The following is a 14820-nucleotide window of genomic DNA, read 5'->3' as shown; positions in this document are numbered from 1 at the left end:
GTGGCACAGTAATGTTAATATCCTTCCCACTTGTACCCAAACAGGGAAATGTCCAGAATGTCTATAACTGTGTTTCTGAAAACAGATCATACTTCTAGCAAGCCCTCATGTCCACATCTGCCTCCATGATGTCCATCATTCTGATGGTGGAATTTCATAGGTAACCCTCATTTTTACCTTCCTGTTTGTGTGGATAACTTTTCAGAGTCCACTAATAAGACAAACAAAATATCTACATTAAACTGCATAAAGCAGGAAAGTGGCTATGGAAGCACTGAATTTCACTGTCTATCATAAAAATGCTGGACATCCCATCTTTCTGTGTTAAGTTGCAAATGTCCAGTCCTGAAACAATAGAGTAGTTCAATTAACATACAAGTGCTAATATGTTCCTTGTTTTTAAAAATAAAAAGGCTTCTACTATTAATTTCATGTCAGTTTCCCATCAAAGCCCAGTCAAGCTACCCTATTAAAATGTTTATTGAATGTTTATTCACTAGTGGTATTTTAAACATTTAAAAAGATACAGAATGTCCTTATTTCCCATTCTACCCTGTTTGTTTTATTTCATGAATTCCCCAAGAAAATTGGTAACTGAGCCCAGTCTACATTAAACATTTGCATTTTGTCTAAAAATATGTATTTCTTGACCGACTTCAGACAGAGGACCTGACTACAGTTAACCAAAAAAAAAAAAAAAAAAAAAAGAAGCTACTATTAAGAGTACAGATTTCAAAATTACCTTCAAATAAATGAATGTTTTCTGCATGAATTTTCTCTAGAACAAGTCATAAAACAATCATGAAATCTTTTCAGCTATGTTAAAGGCTTTTATACTGAAGCCTAGCAAGAATTTCTGAATATGATTTACACATTCAAACATGGAAATGCAAATCCTGAAGATGGAAATAAGAGAGGCAAGGTTATGTAATTATAATAAAATCCAAGATTCTCAAAGTAATAGGGAACCTGTGACACCAATCTGACATAGGACAGCTGCAGGATACATTCCAAATGTTTTACCACTAATTATCGGTTAATGGTCAGAGTCAGTGGGCAACAATGAATTCCCAAGGTTTAAATTCCAAGCACTGTGATTTCATCTTAGAATGGCAGGTGGTAGACCCTAATCACATGCCTTTCATTTACTGTGCTAGCTGTTCAGTCTATTTCTGCAAATCACTACTTAAATAGCTGTCATCAAAGCAATTGTCATTAAAATAGGGCTCTGGAATATTAATAAAACCTAATCTCACATCAAACATTTGCCATGAAATGTCACCATTTGAGGTGCAAAGTCAACTGTTTAAATTGCATGTCCATGCTACATTAACTAACCGTGCTTTGGTCAGTTTCTGTGAAACAACAGTTTGTTTGTTTTTTTGAAACATATAATAGGCACGGTCACAAGTTACTGCAGCAAAATTTCAATAGTGAACTTTGTGACAAACTTTGGTCCCTTATCCTTAGATTTTTAAATGTGTTGCTGTTGTAGTAACAGACAAAAATGACGTTTTTAAATGGAAAAAACACCACTCAACAGAGACTCTTTCCATGTTTTCTGCTGTTTAAACCCATCCAACAGAGTGACCAATCACCAGTTCAAGATATTTCTCCTAGCCCAGCAGTGTTTCTTCTGCAGGATGACTCCCACACTCCTTTGCATACACTGATTGCCTTGTCTTCAGGCAGACACCCTGGTCTCCTTATAGAGCAACCAACCCAGCCAGAGAAGCCACTATGTCCCCAGTTTCTCTTGCTGCAGGTTCACGGAGCTGAAAGTGAATTATCATACATCATATTCAGGCTGGGAGTAGGGATGTAATAATGTAGTTGATTAACCGATAAGCAAAAGCTTATGGGTTTAATACTGTAGACTACACACATTTCCGTCGCCTTGCCACTTAATTTTTTAGCAGGCTGGCCAGCAGCTCAGCTCAGTCTTGGCTTTCACTGGGTCCTGAACCCAACCCCGCTGCAGCGCTGCATTTGAAGTGTATTAGGAGCCAGGTAGGCAGGCAGCCCGACTCAGTTCTGGCTTGTGCCAGGTCCAGTAGCTCAGACTCCTCCCCCACCCACAGGGGCTGCCCATGGACTATAAAATAGTCGACTAACTGATAAGAATTCATGAGGTTAATCAATTACTCAATTACCAATGTTTAACATCCCTAGCTGGGAGCCTCCCTTTCTGCTCAGGCAAGAAACAGCAATTTTTACATAAGCCAAGCTTACGATCATCTATTTGACAAAACTTGTGGCCTGTCTTCCAGTTTACTGAAGCTTCCCTAGCCTACAGGGCAATGTGAGCAGGAATTTCTTCCTCTCTCAGTTCATCCAAAATTGCATCTTTGGGAAACGGCCTACAATAGGGGCCAAAATTGTACTATTCACAATAAATCTGTGAGTTTGCATCACTGGTTAGAGCTCAGAACGTAAGAGGAAAGATAAAGCACTTTTTATGGGGGTAGTTCCAATTTTCAAAAGCTTCTGAGTATGTACAATGCCAGCTAATGTGAAGGCAAATCTCTATTACAGGCAGTCCCCGGGCTACGTACAAGATAGGGACTGTAGGTTTGTTCTTAAGTTGAATTTGTATGTAAGTCAGAACTGGTACATATTGTAGGGGAAACTCTAGCCAAACATTTCATCCGGAGCTCAGTTTTATTCTCCCACATCTCACTTCCCTCAGTCCTTTATTCTCAAGCTGAGGTGTCTGCTGAGAAAAGCCGCTCCACGTCTCCCTGGTCTGCTGGGGGAGGAGGAGGGGGGCGCTAGCTTCGCGTCTCCCTGGTCTGCTGGGGCGAGGTTGCCTCACCCCGTTTGTAAGTAGGGATCCGATGTAAGTCGGATCCATGTAACCCGGGGACTGTCTGTACAGTCATTTCTAACACCTGCAGTAAGATGTCTGATAGCACTGTAACACTGCAATTAAAATAGTCTTAAAATATAGAAGAGATGAGAGTTACTACAGCGCTACATATATTAACTTATACCTAAGCTTCTTTATTGTATCTGTTACTGATTATTATAAAGGTTTGTTTTTAAACTGAAAATTAATGTAGTATTACAGAAACAGCCCTGCACTATTATTAGTTCTGTTCTATCTCCACCCATCAGAAACCAGTATTTGCTAATATTACAATTCGCAAACATAAAAGTAGTCAGATTCTCACAGTTTCCTCTCATCAGACACCATTATTTTATAAAGCTACAACAATTATTGTACACTAGATGTTCTACATTGAAAGGTTGTTTATTAGACTTTCTGCCAAAGCATTAATTCCCAAGTCAGACAGAAATCTTACTGGTTTTCTCAGATTCTTTGAGAAAACCAGATGAGGAGAAATGAAGCAACAGATCTTGGGCACCAACTGTACTTCTAAACCTACTCCTATTGCTCTTGCCATCTAGGTTTTGCTGCTATCAAGAATTACTGCATAATCACACATCTATACTAGCTGTGTTAACAGGCACATTTGGCCTTGATAATTTCTACAAGCCAATCCTCCCACTAGAAACATTTGCTTATTACACAGAGGGTCCCTTTATACCCATTTAAAAATTATGGCACCCTTACATAGGATTGGCTTAGAAGAAAATTCAGGAGAATGTGTTTCAACTGAGCAGCTTGGAAATAACCACCCATCTCTGGTCCCTGAAAAGCAAAGTTGAGCTAAAAACATGTAATGTACTGTTTAAGACGTGTTCTCTCAGTCAGTACAATTCATATATATTTTGGGGAGGATCCCAACTTTTTAATTTTGTTGAACTGTTATGGAAATTCCCCGATGCCATTAATAAAAACCACCAAGCAGCTGGTATGAAGGAGGAAGCAAGATGAGAATGAACATTTTTATGTCCATTATATGACCAACGTGTCCCTTCTATTTCTACACTATGCAGCTGACAAGAAAATGTACTTTCTTGAACATAAAAGGAAATTTCAACATGAGGTTAATGATCTTACTGTTCCCAGTAATCTGAATACATTACTGCTTATAGGGCAATTCCCAGTTTGTGTGGACAACAACTTTAAGCTCCTTTAACGGGATCTAAACATTCCATCCTCTATTTTGGACAAAAGGATTAATTTTCTAAACAAAGTTCTAGGTCTGTTTATCCTCACTTCAGAATAGATTATGTAGATTTCTATGCCAGGAAGGATAGTATCAATTGACTTTGATTCTTATCTGCTTCATTTTAACTCCCCAATCTTCAGATACTGATTCTTTCTATCTTCCTGAATTTTCTATACCCTCTACTCCCTGTCTCCCACCCCCTCCTTCCCCCCCCCTTCCCTCTCTCTCCCTCTTTCTCTCCTATTTTTTTGGGGGTTTGCACATCCTAAACTCAAAACGCCGGTCATCTGAAGAAGTAGACTGTGCCCACAAAAGCTCATGATACCATTTACATATTTTGTTAGTCTATAAAGTGCTACCAGACCATTTGTTGTTTTTTTTCTGTACAGACTAACTCAGCTCCTTTCTGAAGCTATAGTCATGTTGTCGCTACAGAAAAAGAATAAGATAATATGTAGATGAAAAATTAGACAATTTTGAGACTATTCTTTCCACTATCCTGCTTAAAATTAAAAGGAAAGTGTATTCAAAAGATTGCTAATCTAATGATAATATTTCCCTCTCAGTTTGTAAATCCTTCCAATGAAAAACAAAACAATGAAGTAACTAACTAGTGAATGAAAGATTCCCTTTTCAACAAAGAATATTGTGGGAAAAACTTAGTTTTGCAACTAGTACACAATTGGTCTCTGCTAATTTGGAATCAATATAGGAAGTTTGCTTTAACACAATTTATACTTTTCTTAATTTTGAGAGCTAGAAGGATTAGTATTTTCTGCAGATAAATAAACACAACACATAACAGCAGTTACATTTTGCAATTACAAAATACCTTTCTTTAAAGTTGCCTTTCAAACTTTGCCAGCAGTAGGACATCAACACAAAAGAACTGCCTTCCTAGCAAATTTGAAAGCCTAAGTAATTATCACTTTAGAGAAAAAGGGCTCAGAAATCTCCATCAGCTGCTAATTGGAACCAAAGCACATCTGCCAAGCCATTCACATGCCCTTGTTGCCAACATCTATGTATATCAGTAAAGGCCAAACAAAAACCATACACACACACACAAACACTTATATGACATGGCTTTGCTCCCCGTCTCCCTGGTCTGCAGGGAGACCAGGAGCAAAGCCTTGGAGCACGCCCGTAGCGGGACAGCCCAGGCACGCCGTGGCTGTCCCAGTGCAGGCGTGCTCCGAGGCTTTGCTCCCCGTCTCCCTGGTCTGCTGATCGGGAGACGGGGAGCAAAGCCGCGGAGCACGCCCGCAGGGGGACAGCTCAAGTGCGCCCGGGCTGTCCCGCTGCAGGCGTGCTCCGCGGCTTTGCTCCCCGTCTCCCTGCAGACCAGGAAGACGGGGAGCAGCTTTTCTCGCCCCGGAGGACAGGGGTGGCGGACCGTGGCGCATCTGGGTGTCCCGCCGCTCCCGTCCTCCGGGGCGAGAAAAGCCCCGTTCGTAACTGCGGATCCGACATAAGTCGGATCCGCGTAACTCGGGGACTGCCTGTACTGCAGGAAAGGCAAAAGCTTCACTCCCCTTTAGGAAGGTAGAATAGTTACCTGCCAAGGCAAAGGAGTCTTTCTGCTTAACAATGTGCTTGAAGAAAGAGCCCCCACATTCGGCTACCTGGTACAGCCACCCACATTAGCTAATCATCAAGAATATGGCTCAGGTAGAAGTTCAGCAACAGGCTATTTCCCTCACTAGCAAGAATAATTGAGGCTTGCAGAAACACTGCCTCCCAGAGAGGCATACGGATCTTTTGTAAAATGGGGGTTTTGCACCCAAAAAAAAAAAAAAAATAATAATAATAATAATTTCACGCTGCTTGTTTCTGCAAAAACCCCTTGCACAAAAAGAGTGTGAACAAATTATGCAAATGAAGGGCGGTGATATGCTAATCTGTGCTTCATTTGCATAGGCACTGCCGGCACAGCCAGCAGCGTAGACATAACCAGATACCCATAAGATGAAGGAAATATTATCTGTTGCAAGTCAGCTAGTTACCTAAGGGTACGTCTAGACTACATGCCTCTGGCAACAGAGGCATGTAGATTAGGCTACCGGACATAGTAAAATGAAGCGGCGATTCAAATAATCGCCGCTTCATTTACATTTACATGGCTGCCACGCTGAGCCGACAAACAGCTGATCAGCTGTTTGTCGGCTCAGCGCGGCAGCCATGTAAATGTAAATGAAGCGGCGATTATTTAAATCGTCGCTTCATTTTACTATGTCCGGTAGCCTAATCTACATGCCTCTGTCGCCAGAGGCATGTAGTCTAGACGTACCCTAAGTTTACTGCTTCCCAGCCCTCACTTCCTTCCTCACATGCATAATAGTCCAATCAGAATTGGTTAAAGTACATGTAGGTTCAACGCTGACTTTGTACAAGTGGAAACCCCCGCTCCACCCCCTGCCCCCCCCCCCACACACACCCCACATGTGAACGAACATTGCACCGTAAAGAATAGTTCTGTCAATAGAGCAAAGCCTACTCAAATTCAATTGTGTCAGCTGGACATTAAATTTGCTCCATACTTTATGTATATTAGGGGGTCGGAGGAGGAAAAGGGAAGGAGAAGAGATTGCTTTTAAGAGCAGGGTTGTGCTGGAAATATCTTTCTGTACAGCTTCACTATGGGAAAAGAAATGCATACATAGAAGCAGAATGTCAGCATGAAGTTATTGATATTGCTGCCCCAGCCACCTAAATACAGTTGGGTAATTTCTAGTTTGTGTTGGGGAAACATTCTCAATCTCCCTCCTTTAACAGAACAGTTGTCATCTTCACTTTTCTCCACAGATTAAATGAATTTCACAGTAATGAAGAGGTAATAGTGACCGCTTTCCTCAAGCTTACAGCTGAGGAATAAAGCATCCAATAAGAAGTGAAAACTTTTCTAGAAGTTTGCCTACCCTGCTTGAATACCCTGTTTCCGCCCTCATGATCACTACAATCATAGCCTCGCCATGTCCACTTTCCAGGACCACAAGGAAGATTCACTGATAACAGCCAAAAGTAGTTTACCCTATTTCAGAGTGCTACCAAGTGCCAACAAGAAGGGAGGACTCTCAGTGAGCAAAATACAGGTTGTACGTCCCTGGTCTGGCACCTCGAGAGTTTGCTGGACTAGGGGAGGTCAATGCCACCCTGCTGGCTGCCCCACTTCTGGGCTCCCCTCCTTGGGGCTTCCAAAGATGGGGTTCCCACAAGTTTCGCCACGGTTCCCCAGCCAGGACCGCCCTGCCGCTGCCAACCACTCTTGGACACTCCTGGCCCCGCTGCCACTGGGGGTTCCCCAGAGCTCCCTGGCCAATAGTCCCTTGCCATCGCCTGGCCCACTGCCACCAAGGATTCTCCAGCCCCGCTGATGCAGGACTGGGGGTACCCCATCTGAAGTGCCCAGCCACCTGCCCCAGGTGGTTTCTGGGGGGTTTGCCACCGGCCCCACTACTGGGGCCAGTCCTGCTTCTGCTGGGGGGTCCTGCTGGGGTTCTCTGGCTGCCGCCTGGTCCAGCTAATGTTTGGGGTTCCCTGGCTGGGGCGGGGAGTCCCCGTTTCCTGGATGGCCCTGCTGTCACCAGGGTTCCCCCATTAGGGCCAGGGCTCTCCAGCCACTGATGGCCCAGCAAGGATTCCCTAGCCCTGAGTTCTCCCAGCTGGCCTGCTCCTGGCCTCCGGAGCTCTTTGGTCCAGCAATATCCATGGTCCTGCCAGACCACAGATGTTGCTGGACCAGATCTGGGAGACTCAACCTGTACCATACATAATGTTTTCCCATTCCTATCACTAGTGCGCTGAGATTAGAAACATGCCCTAGAGTTTTTATAATCTCCATTATAGAAATGACTAATAAGATTCCAATCTATTTCAGACTATTGTGCTAGACAACGTACAAATCAGCCTGTCTCAATGACCTTGCAAAGTCAAATGCAAGAGATGACAGGTGGTGAACTAAACAAAGGGGGAAAAAAAAAAAAAAGCAAGACTACAAGATGATATTTTCATTTTCCCAAGGGGCCCCCTTCCACATGCACACACTCTAGTACACTCTAGTGGAACGAGGTGTACAGCTAGTTCGGATTAGGAAGCCTAATCTGAACTAGCTAGTTCGTGCCGCGTGTAGCCGCGCGGCACACGGTCCGACCTAGCCGGCATTTAAAAATGGCGCCGGCCGGCTTCATGCAAATGAAGCCCAGGAAATTCAAATCCCGGGTTTCATTTGCAACTCCGTATGACTACATTACCCACCCCTAGTTCGAACTAGGGGGGTAGTGTAGACATACCTTCAGTTATTGGAGACAGGAAGCTATAGAGCTGGGAGTGACAGAAAGTCTGGATTGGGAAGGCAGAGCGATTCCAGCCTCCCAAATTGTGATTACATCTGCTGGTTAAGGATCATCAAACCCACTTATTGGGGATAAAGGAGGACTTTGGAAAAATTAATGGTTGTTAAAATATAATAAATACACATAAGCCCGATAGAAATTGGATAGTAACAAAAGCTCAACAAGATGGCAGAATATAGACATAGAAGCATCTTAAATAGTACCCAATATTCAATGCCCAATATGGTTTGTTCTCTTACCTGCTTCCCATCCAGTGTTACAAGTCTCTTCACAACACCTGAATCTAACTTAATAGCTTCTGTAATGTCGGTCAAAACCTGTTCAAAGGAATGAGCAGTCTTTTTATTCAGCAGAATTCTCACAGCTTTCCGTGGCTTCACACCACTCCGAATAACAGTCACCAATTTGGGTTTAATGAAATCTTTACTCTCCTTCACTTCGCTTTTCATAGAGATCAGAGATGTCAAGGATCGAGCAGACCCAGTTTTAATATTCACAGACCAGTTTGGATTGACATTCTTGGTATAATCAACTTTGCGATATGGTTCATTGGAGGCACATACATAACTCTCTCCTGGGGGGAAAAAAAGAAATACATTGTGATTTAGGATTTTTTGTTAAACACATTATTCAACTTACTCTATACAATCAGCAAACTGACAAATTGTCCATTGTGGTTGAAACCCAAGTCTTGCAAAAGGAAATACGATCCAGTGTCCAATATAAACCACAGTGTTATGCTAGAGGGCCTCAAAAGCCCCTTGTTTGAAATTCCCCTAACCCAGACTAAAGGTTGGAGACATTTCTCTCTCTCCTGAAATTCCCTTTCTACATACTGCTGAATTCTCTCTGCAAAAGTTTACATTCCCAGGGCTCACAAAAAGATTGTACACATACACAAACCACCTGTACAATGTACCCAATAGAAGGAACTGGACTTCCCTACAGACACAAGTTGTACACTGTGATATTCTACCAATATCCTCTATTTAGTTTCAGGAGACAAAGTTTAAGAATTTGCTGAAAAAGTGTATGTCAATATTAGATAACTTGCCTTGTGATAATTTCTCCCTATCACTTCAGGTTATTAAACATTTAAAATGTTTAAATGGGAAAACAAATTAATAGATTACCTAGTCCTTCCTCCCTCTCTCGGCTTTGTGGTTTGGGGGGGAATTTTATAAGAGCCTCTTGTTAAAACACTGAGAACATATGGCCTGTAAAATATGCATGCCCTATTCTTTAAGGCAGTAAGTGCAAAGAAAATACAGCCGTCTCCAGAATTCCAGTCATCTTTAATTCTTCATGGGAGAATATGTAAGCATATTCTATACATATTCTATACATATGACTCTTACCTAAAGTAACAAAAAGCAGTGTCACATGGTTGACAGAGTTTTGTTGGATCATTTTACACACCAGAGAAATGGAAAAAACTGCTGGAGGGAGTTTCATAGTAACAGCAACAGGACTCTAAACTGAATAATAATTCTCTGGGGTTCTATTAATATGCTAAATTAACACTGGGCGCAGAACAGTCAGTTTTCAGTAAATCTATTCGAAAGGATTTAGAATATTCTGTGCTGAAACCTAAGTTTTAAATTTGCTCCCAATGGGCCTTTTTCTAATTTGAAATGAACATGCAAGTTATAATAAAATGCTTGTAAATATTTAATCTAGTTTTATTAATAAATGATGTATGGTAATCATGATACATGTAGAGAATTCAAAGTGCAGAAAATGAAATACATATTGTCACACTTTACATAAGAGTGTGTTAGCATGTCCATAGTCAATAAATTTCCATTACAAAACTTTTTTTCCCCCCTCTCCTATAACTTTGACTCAAAAAACCTGATCTGTCCTGAAAGTTGCAATGTTTATCCTAATAGCAAAAGAACTAGACTTCTTTCACACTTTACAATAACTGAAAAGCAGTTAGTTTCAGCCATCGGAAAATTACTTGTCTGTTTTCTTAAACTAGTTGAAGTGATTTTTCCCTTTCTAGTTTACTATAGAACTAAATCTGTCAAAGCTTATTTACTATATTTGAAGAAAATAAGTTGAAATTAAGTTATTCATTATTTTGTTCTGGATAATTTGAAATCCAGTTCTTATCACTAATGCCATTGGAATTGATCCCATTGAAGTCAACAAGAAAATATAAGACACTGTGTTGGTGTACTGCAGCTTAGCGTTGTTTTATAGCTGACAGTTTGAAGATCTCTGTTAATACCAAAAGGTAGGATACCATCTCTCATACTAAGAGAATAAGGCTACATCTAGACTACATGCCTCTGGCGACAGAGGCATGTAGATTAGGCTACCAGGCATAGGAAAATGAAGCAGCGATTTAAATAATCGCCGCTTCATTTAAATTTACATGGCTGCAACCCTGAGCCGATCAGCTGTTTGTCGGCTCAGCACGGTAGTCTGGACACGCAGGTGTCAACATCAAAGGCATTTGTCCACCACCCAGGTATGCCTCCTGGAATGAGGTTTACCTGGGTGGTCGACAAATGCCTTTGATGTCGACACCCGCGCGTCCAGACTACCGCGCTGAGCCGACAAACAGCTGATCGGCTCAGCGCGGCAGCCATGTAAATTTAAATGAAGCGGTGATTATTTAAATCGCCGCTTCATTTTCCTATGCCTGGTAGCCTAATCTACATGCCTCTGGCGACAGAGGCATGTAGTCTAGATGTAGCCTAAGACAACCAATGTCTGCAGCATATGTATGAAATATATCTGTTGGAAACATTTAACACAAACTTGACTTTCACCACACCCACACCCAAATATTTCCATCAGTAATCAAAATATATGAACAAAGGAAATTGTCAACCTCATATATCAAAGTACACAAAATAAATATTCTTCAAGAAAACTCAGATCTCAAGCAACAGTGTGTAAGGAGGGTTACAAAGTTTAAATTTTTGAATGTCAACATCTAGTGTCAAGGTCATTAAATAATTATCTGACCCCATGCTTTTGTCTATACTGAAAGAATGACAGAAGACACTTGATATGGATTTTAATCAGCCACAACTTTATTATTAGGTGTCTGGCAGTACCCAGCAGATAAAAGCATACAGTGCAGGCAACTCCATGATCATTCAAATAACTGCCCAGGGTTTTGTTTTCCATCCAGGTCCTCCAGCTAATCCATTGCTGGGACCTTACCAGCATGAGAGAGTTACAGTGGGCTTTATTAAGAAAGGGGAGTTGCTTCCCTGCCATGTCATTTTTAGGAGCTCCAACACTCTTACCTTCCGCACTGTTTTGTTCTTTTTAACAAAACCTCCTTTTTAATTCCTTTACCTCCCATTTATCTGGTCACTGGATGCCTTCCCTAGAGAGTATCTGCACTGGATACTTACCCCACAATTACATAATGAGTCAAGACATATAGCGTTACAAAGCTTCTAATTCCACCTCTGTGGATTCTGTGCTTCTGGGTAGCTGTAGGAAAAATAATCTCTCCCCCTGTCCAGGAAACATAGCAACTCCTGTTCTAATTGTTCACCTCAGTGGCTCACTTCAACTCTCAGTCTAACCCCTTTACTTCAGGGGCAAGCTGCAGCGTGATTTAGCCACTCTCATCAGCAGCACAGCAAGGGGAAAGGAAAATGGAAAAAAAAAATCTCTTAGTCTCTGGTGGCTCTCTGGACATGGAGGCAACCAGACACGATTTCTTAGCTCAGCCTCTCCCCTTCTAGCAGGGATTTTTTTTGTACTTCTGGGGCCTCAAGAGGCTGCTTCCTGAGAAGAGCTCTACCTGACCCTTGCCTCTGCACCTGCAGGGTTCTGACAACATCTGTAGTACTTCTGCATTTTAGCAGCACTCACTCTTCCCACAGCTCCCAGCACACTACTGAAGTGACTGAAGGGGAGGCTTTTAACCAGTTCTAGCTCCAGGTGTCCCAATCAACTTGTCTCCATTAGTTAATGAAGGTTCTTGATTGCCTCCAAGTATCTTAGTTAACCAGGAGTAGATCTTGTTTGGTTACCAGGGAAACAAGGACTTGTTTTATTGCTTTATGCTACTTTCTTGTAGCCATCTGGCCTGACCCCGTCACAATAGCCTACCCTCTTTTCTTGCCTTTATGAAAAAGGAGGGGTCAGACCAATACCCACAGCAGGTCCTACCAAAATGAGGGATGTTACTAGTGACCAGTTAAACAGTTCCCCAGTAAGCATCACCATTAATGGGTGATGCTTACCAGGTAACGGTTAACTGGTACACAGGAGCAGGGCCCTGCACACGTGGATGGGGGTGGGGCCAGGAGCCAGTGGCAGCCCCCATGCAGGGACCAGGAGCAGCCAGGCTGGAGTGGTCTCCCCTACCCACCCTCTTTAATCAGTTAAATACAGTGCCAGCACTACATTTAACCATTTAAATGGAATTTTACATCCCTAACCAAAATCTAATATTTTGCTGCCTCAAAAGGAAAGAGCAGGCATGCTACCTTGCCTGCCCTTGGAAAAAGGGTTTCTCATGTCCACCCTTTTCAAGCCTGCCACACTTCTGTTCCCAGGGGAAGACTGTCATGCTGATTCACATTACCCTTTTTGCAGCAATTTCTGATCTCATTTTGCACACCACCACCCATACAGCACTGCTATCTTTCTTCTGGCAAGACTGGACAATTTCCCTTCTGCATAAGGGCCAACGCAGTTGTTGCTGGACCATATCATAAACTTCTTACAAAACTGTGAAAATTGAAATAGATAAACACAAAAAACTTAAAGATATTATCTATTAAAATTATCTAAGAAAAATGAATTATGCCCGGCCTATCAGTAGAGGATCGGAAAAGGCACAGCTAACAAGAGCAAATTATTTTGTTTTATGGGTGCTATAAATAGTTACTAAAACCATTGTGTACATTCATTTATAAACGTATTAACAGTCTAATGCATAGAAAAGGAAGACTGCTTTGAAAACATGCTTCATAATCTGATGGCCCAAACCTGAGAGGCACTGGGTATGCACAACTGTGGAGGGTTACTCAGAATACCCCAAGTATAGGTATTTACTTTGTACAGATACCAGTAATCCTATGTATAGCTCTACAAAACCAGCATACCCTATCATAGTTAAAAAAAAAATGCATTATTATTCAATTTCACTCATATTACTTCCAAAAAAAATTCATTAGAATTGACCTAACCCAGGGAGAAGGGTTGTTCACAGTATCACATTCCAGTTCCAAAACTTGGGGACAGATTCTCACATGAGATCTAGCTCCTTTACACCACTCAGCAATAAAAAGGGTCCAGAATCTGGCTACCAAAGTGTCAGGCTGACTGCCGGTTACCCCATACCTTATCGCAGACGGTTCGGCTAGAGACAGCGGTTAGCTAGTTTTAACTGGTGATGAGCTCGCCCCAGGCCTCCTTAGTTGCATCAACAAGTTGTGAGATAATTAGGCCCAAAGACATTTGGTATGAGAACTAGATAGCGGTGGCGTTTCCTGCTAGAATCTGCTTGTGGATGTTTACACCCCTAAGAAAGGAATAATTATAAAATGGCCGAAAGGCACTGATTGGCGAACAGTCTCACCTGTGGACCTGGACCATGTGGGTGCCCAGGAACTCCCCACACTGGAGCAGCACCCGCTACTAGCCCTCAAGAGCACAGTCAAAGGGGTCTGGAACTGTCGGTAACAGAAGGGGCATAAGCATTGGATTCTTGTTTGCCTGCTTGCTTGCTCCTCCGTAGTGAGAAGCACATATTTAGTAATGCATGAAGGCTGTGAGGCGTAATATGCTCTGGCAATAAAACCTCCTATATTTATGCACCTAGTGTAGCTTCACTGAGTATAGCCGAACCTCCTGTTAGAACAACACAAAAGAACTACTAGCTAGGATAAAGCTAAGAGACAAGACTCCTAAAGCCATTCACCAATACACCTAAAGCTGGCACAGGGGTATATTGGTAGAAGAAGGGAACATATCAAGGTAGTGAAGGCTTCAAGGATGAGCCATGGTTAAGCTCTTCTCTGCCTTCCTCCACCAGTGTAAGGTTGCCTAGCAACCCTATGTCATTAATAGGGTCCTACCAATTTCATGGCTGTAAAAAACATATCACAGACCATGAAATAAACCCTTCCCCTTGAAATATTTTCTCTTTGTTGCAGGGAATGCCCCAGCTGAGGGGCTCCTATCTGCAAATCCTCACCAGGCTAGAGAGGGGGACAGAGCTTGTCAATTCACTGCACGGCCACTCTCAGATGGAGATCAGAGCCACTTAAGTGCCTCCCCTGGTGTAGGAAGCTCTATTGATGGACAGGCCGCCAAAGGTTGCTGCAGCTAGAGAAGGCTTGTGGACACAAGTCCGATCTCCAATTGCTCTCGGGAGGGTCCCAGCAAGGAGTCTTACTTCC

The 14820-nt window shown here is 42.4% G+C and overlaps 1 protein-coding gene across 6 annotated transcripts in view; it reads right to left on the bottom strand.

Annotated features, from left to right (window-relative positions):
* The window catches only part of DCLK2 (doublecortin like kinase 2), a 156381-nt gene that overhangs the window by 129576 nt on the left and 11985 nt on the right, over positions 1-14820 (bottom strand). For all 6 annotated transcript variants that reach the window (XR_012904152.1, XR_331241.4, XM_025185463.2 and 3 more), the window contains one exon: positions 8671-9005. Coding sequence is in view for 4 of the 6 variants with exons in the window: in XM_025185463.2 (XP_025041248.2) it covers positions 8671-9005 (335 nt within the window). In the remaining 2 variants the exon portion in view is untranslated. The remainder of the gene's footprint in view (positions 1-8670; positions 9006-14820) is intronic.

Source organism: Pelodiscus sinensis, chromosome 5 (assembly GCF_049634645.1).
Source record: "Pelodiscus sinensis isolate JC-2024 chromosome 5, ASM4963464v1, whole genome shotgun sequence".
Lineage (NCBI taxonomy): Eukaryota > Metazoa > Chordata > Testudines > Trionychidae > Pelodiscus > Pelodiscus sinensis.
This window is presented reverse-complemented; position numbering and strand designations above follow the sequence as displayed.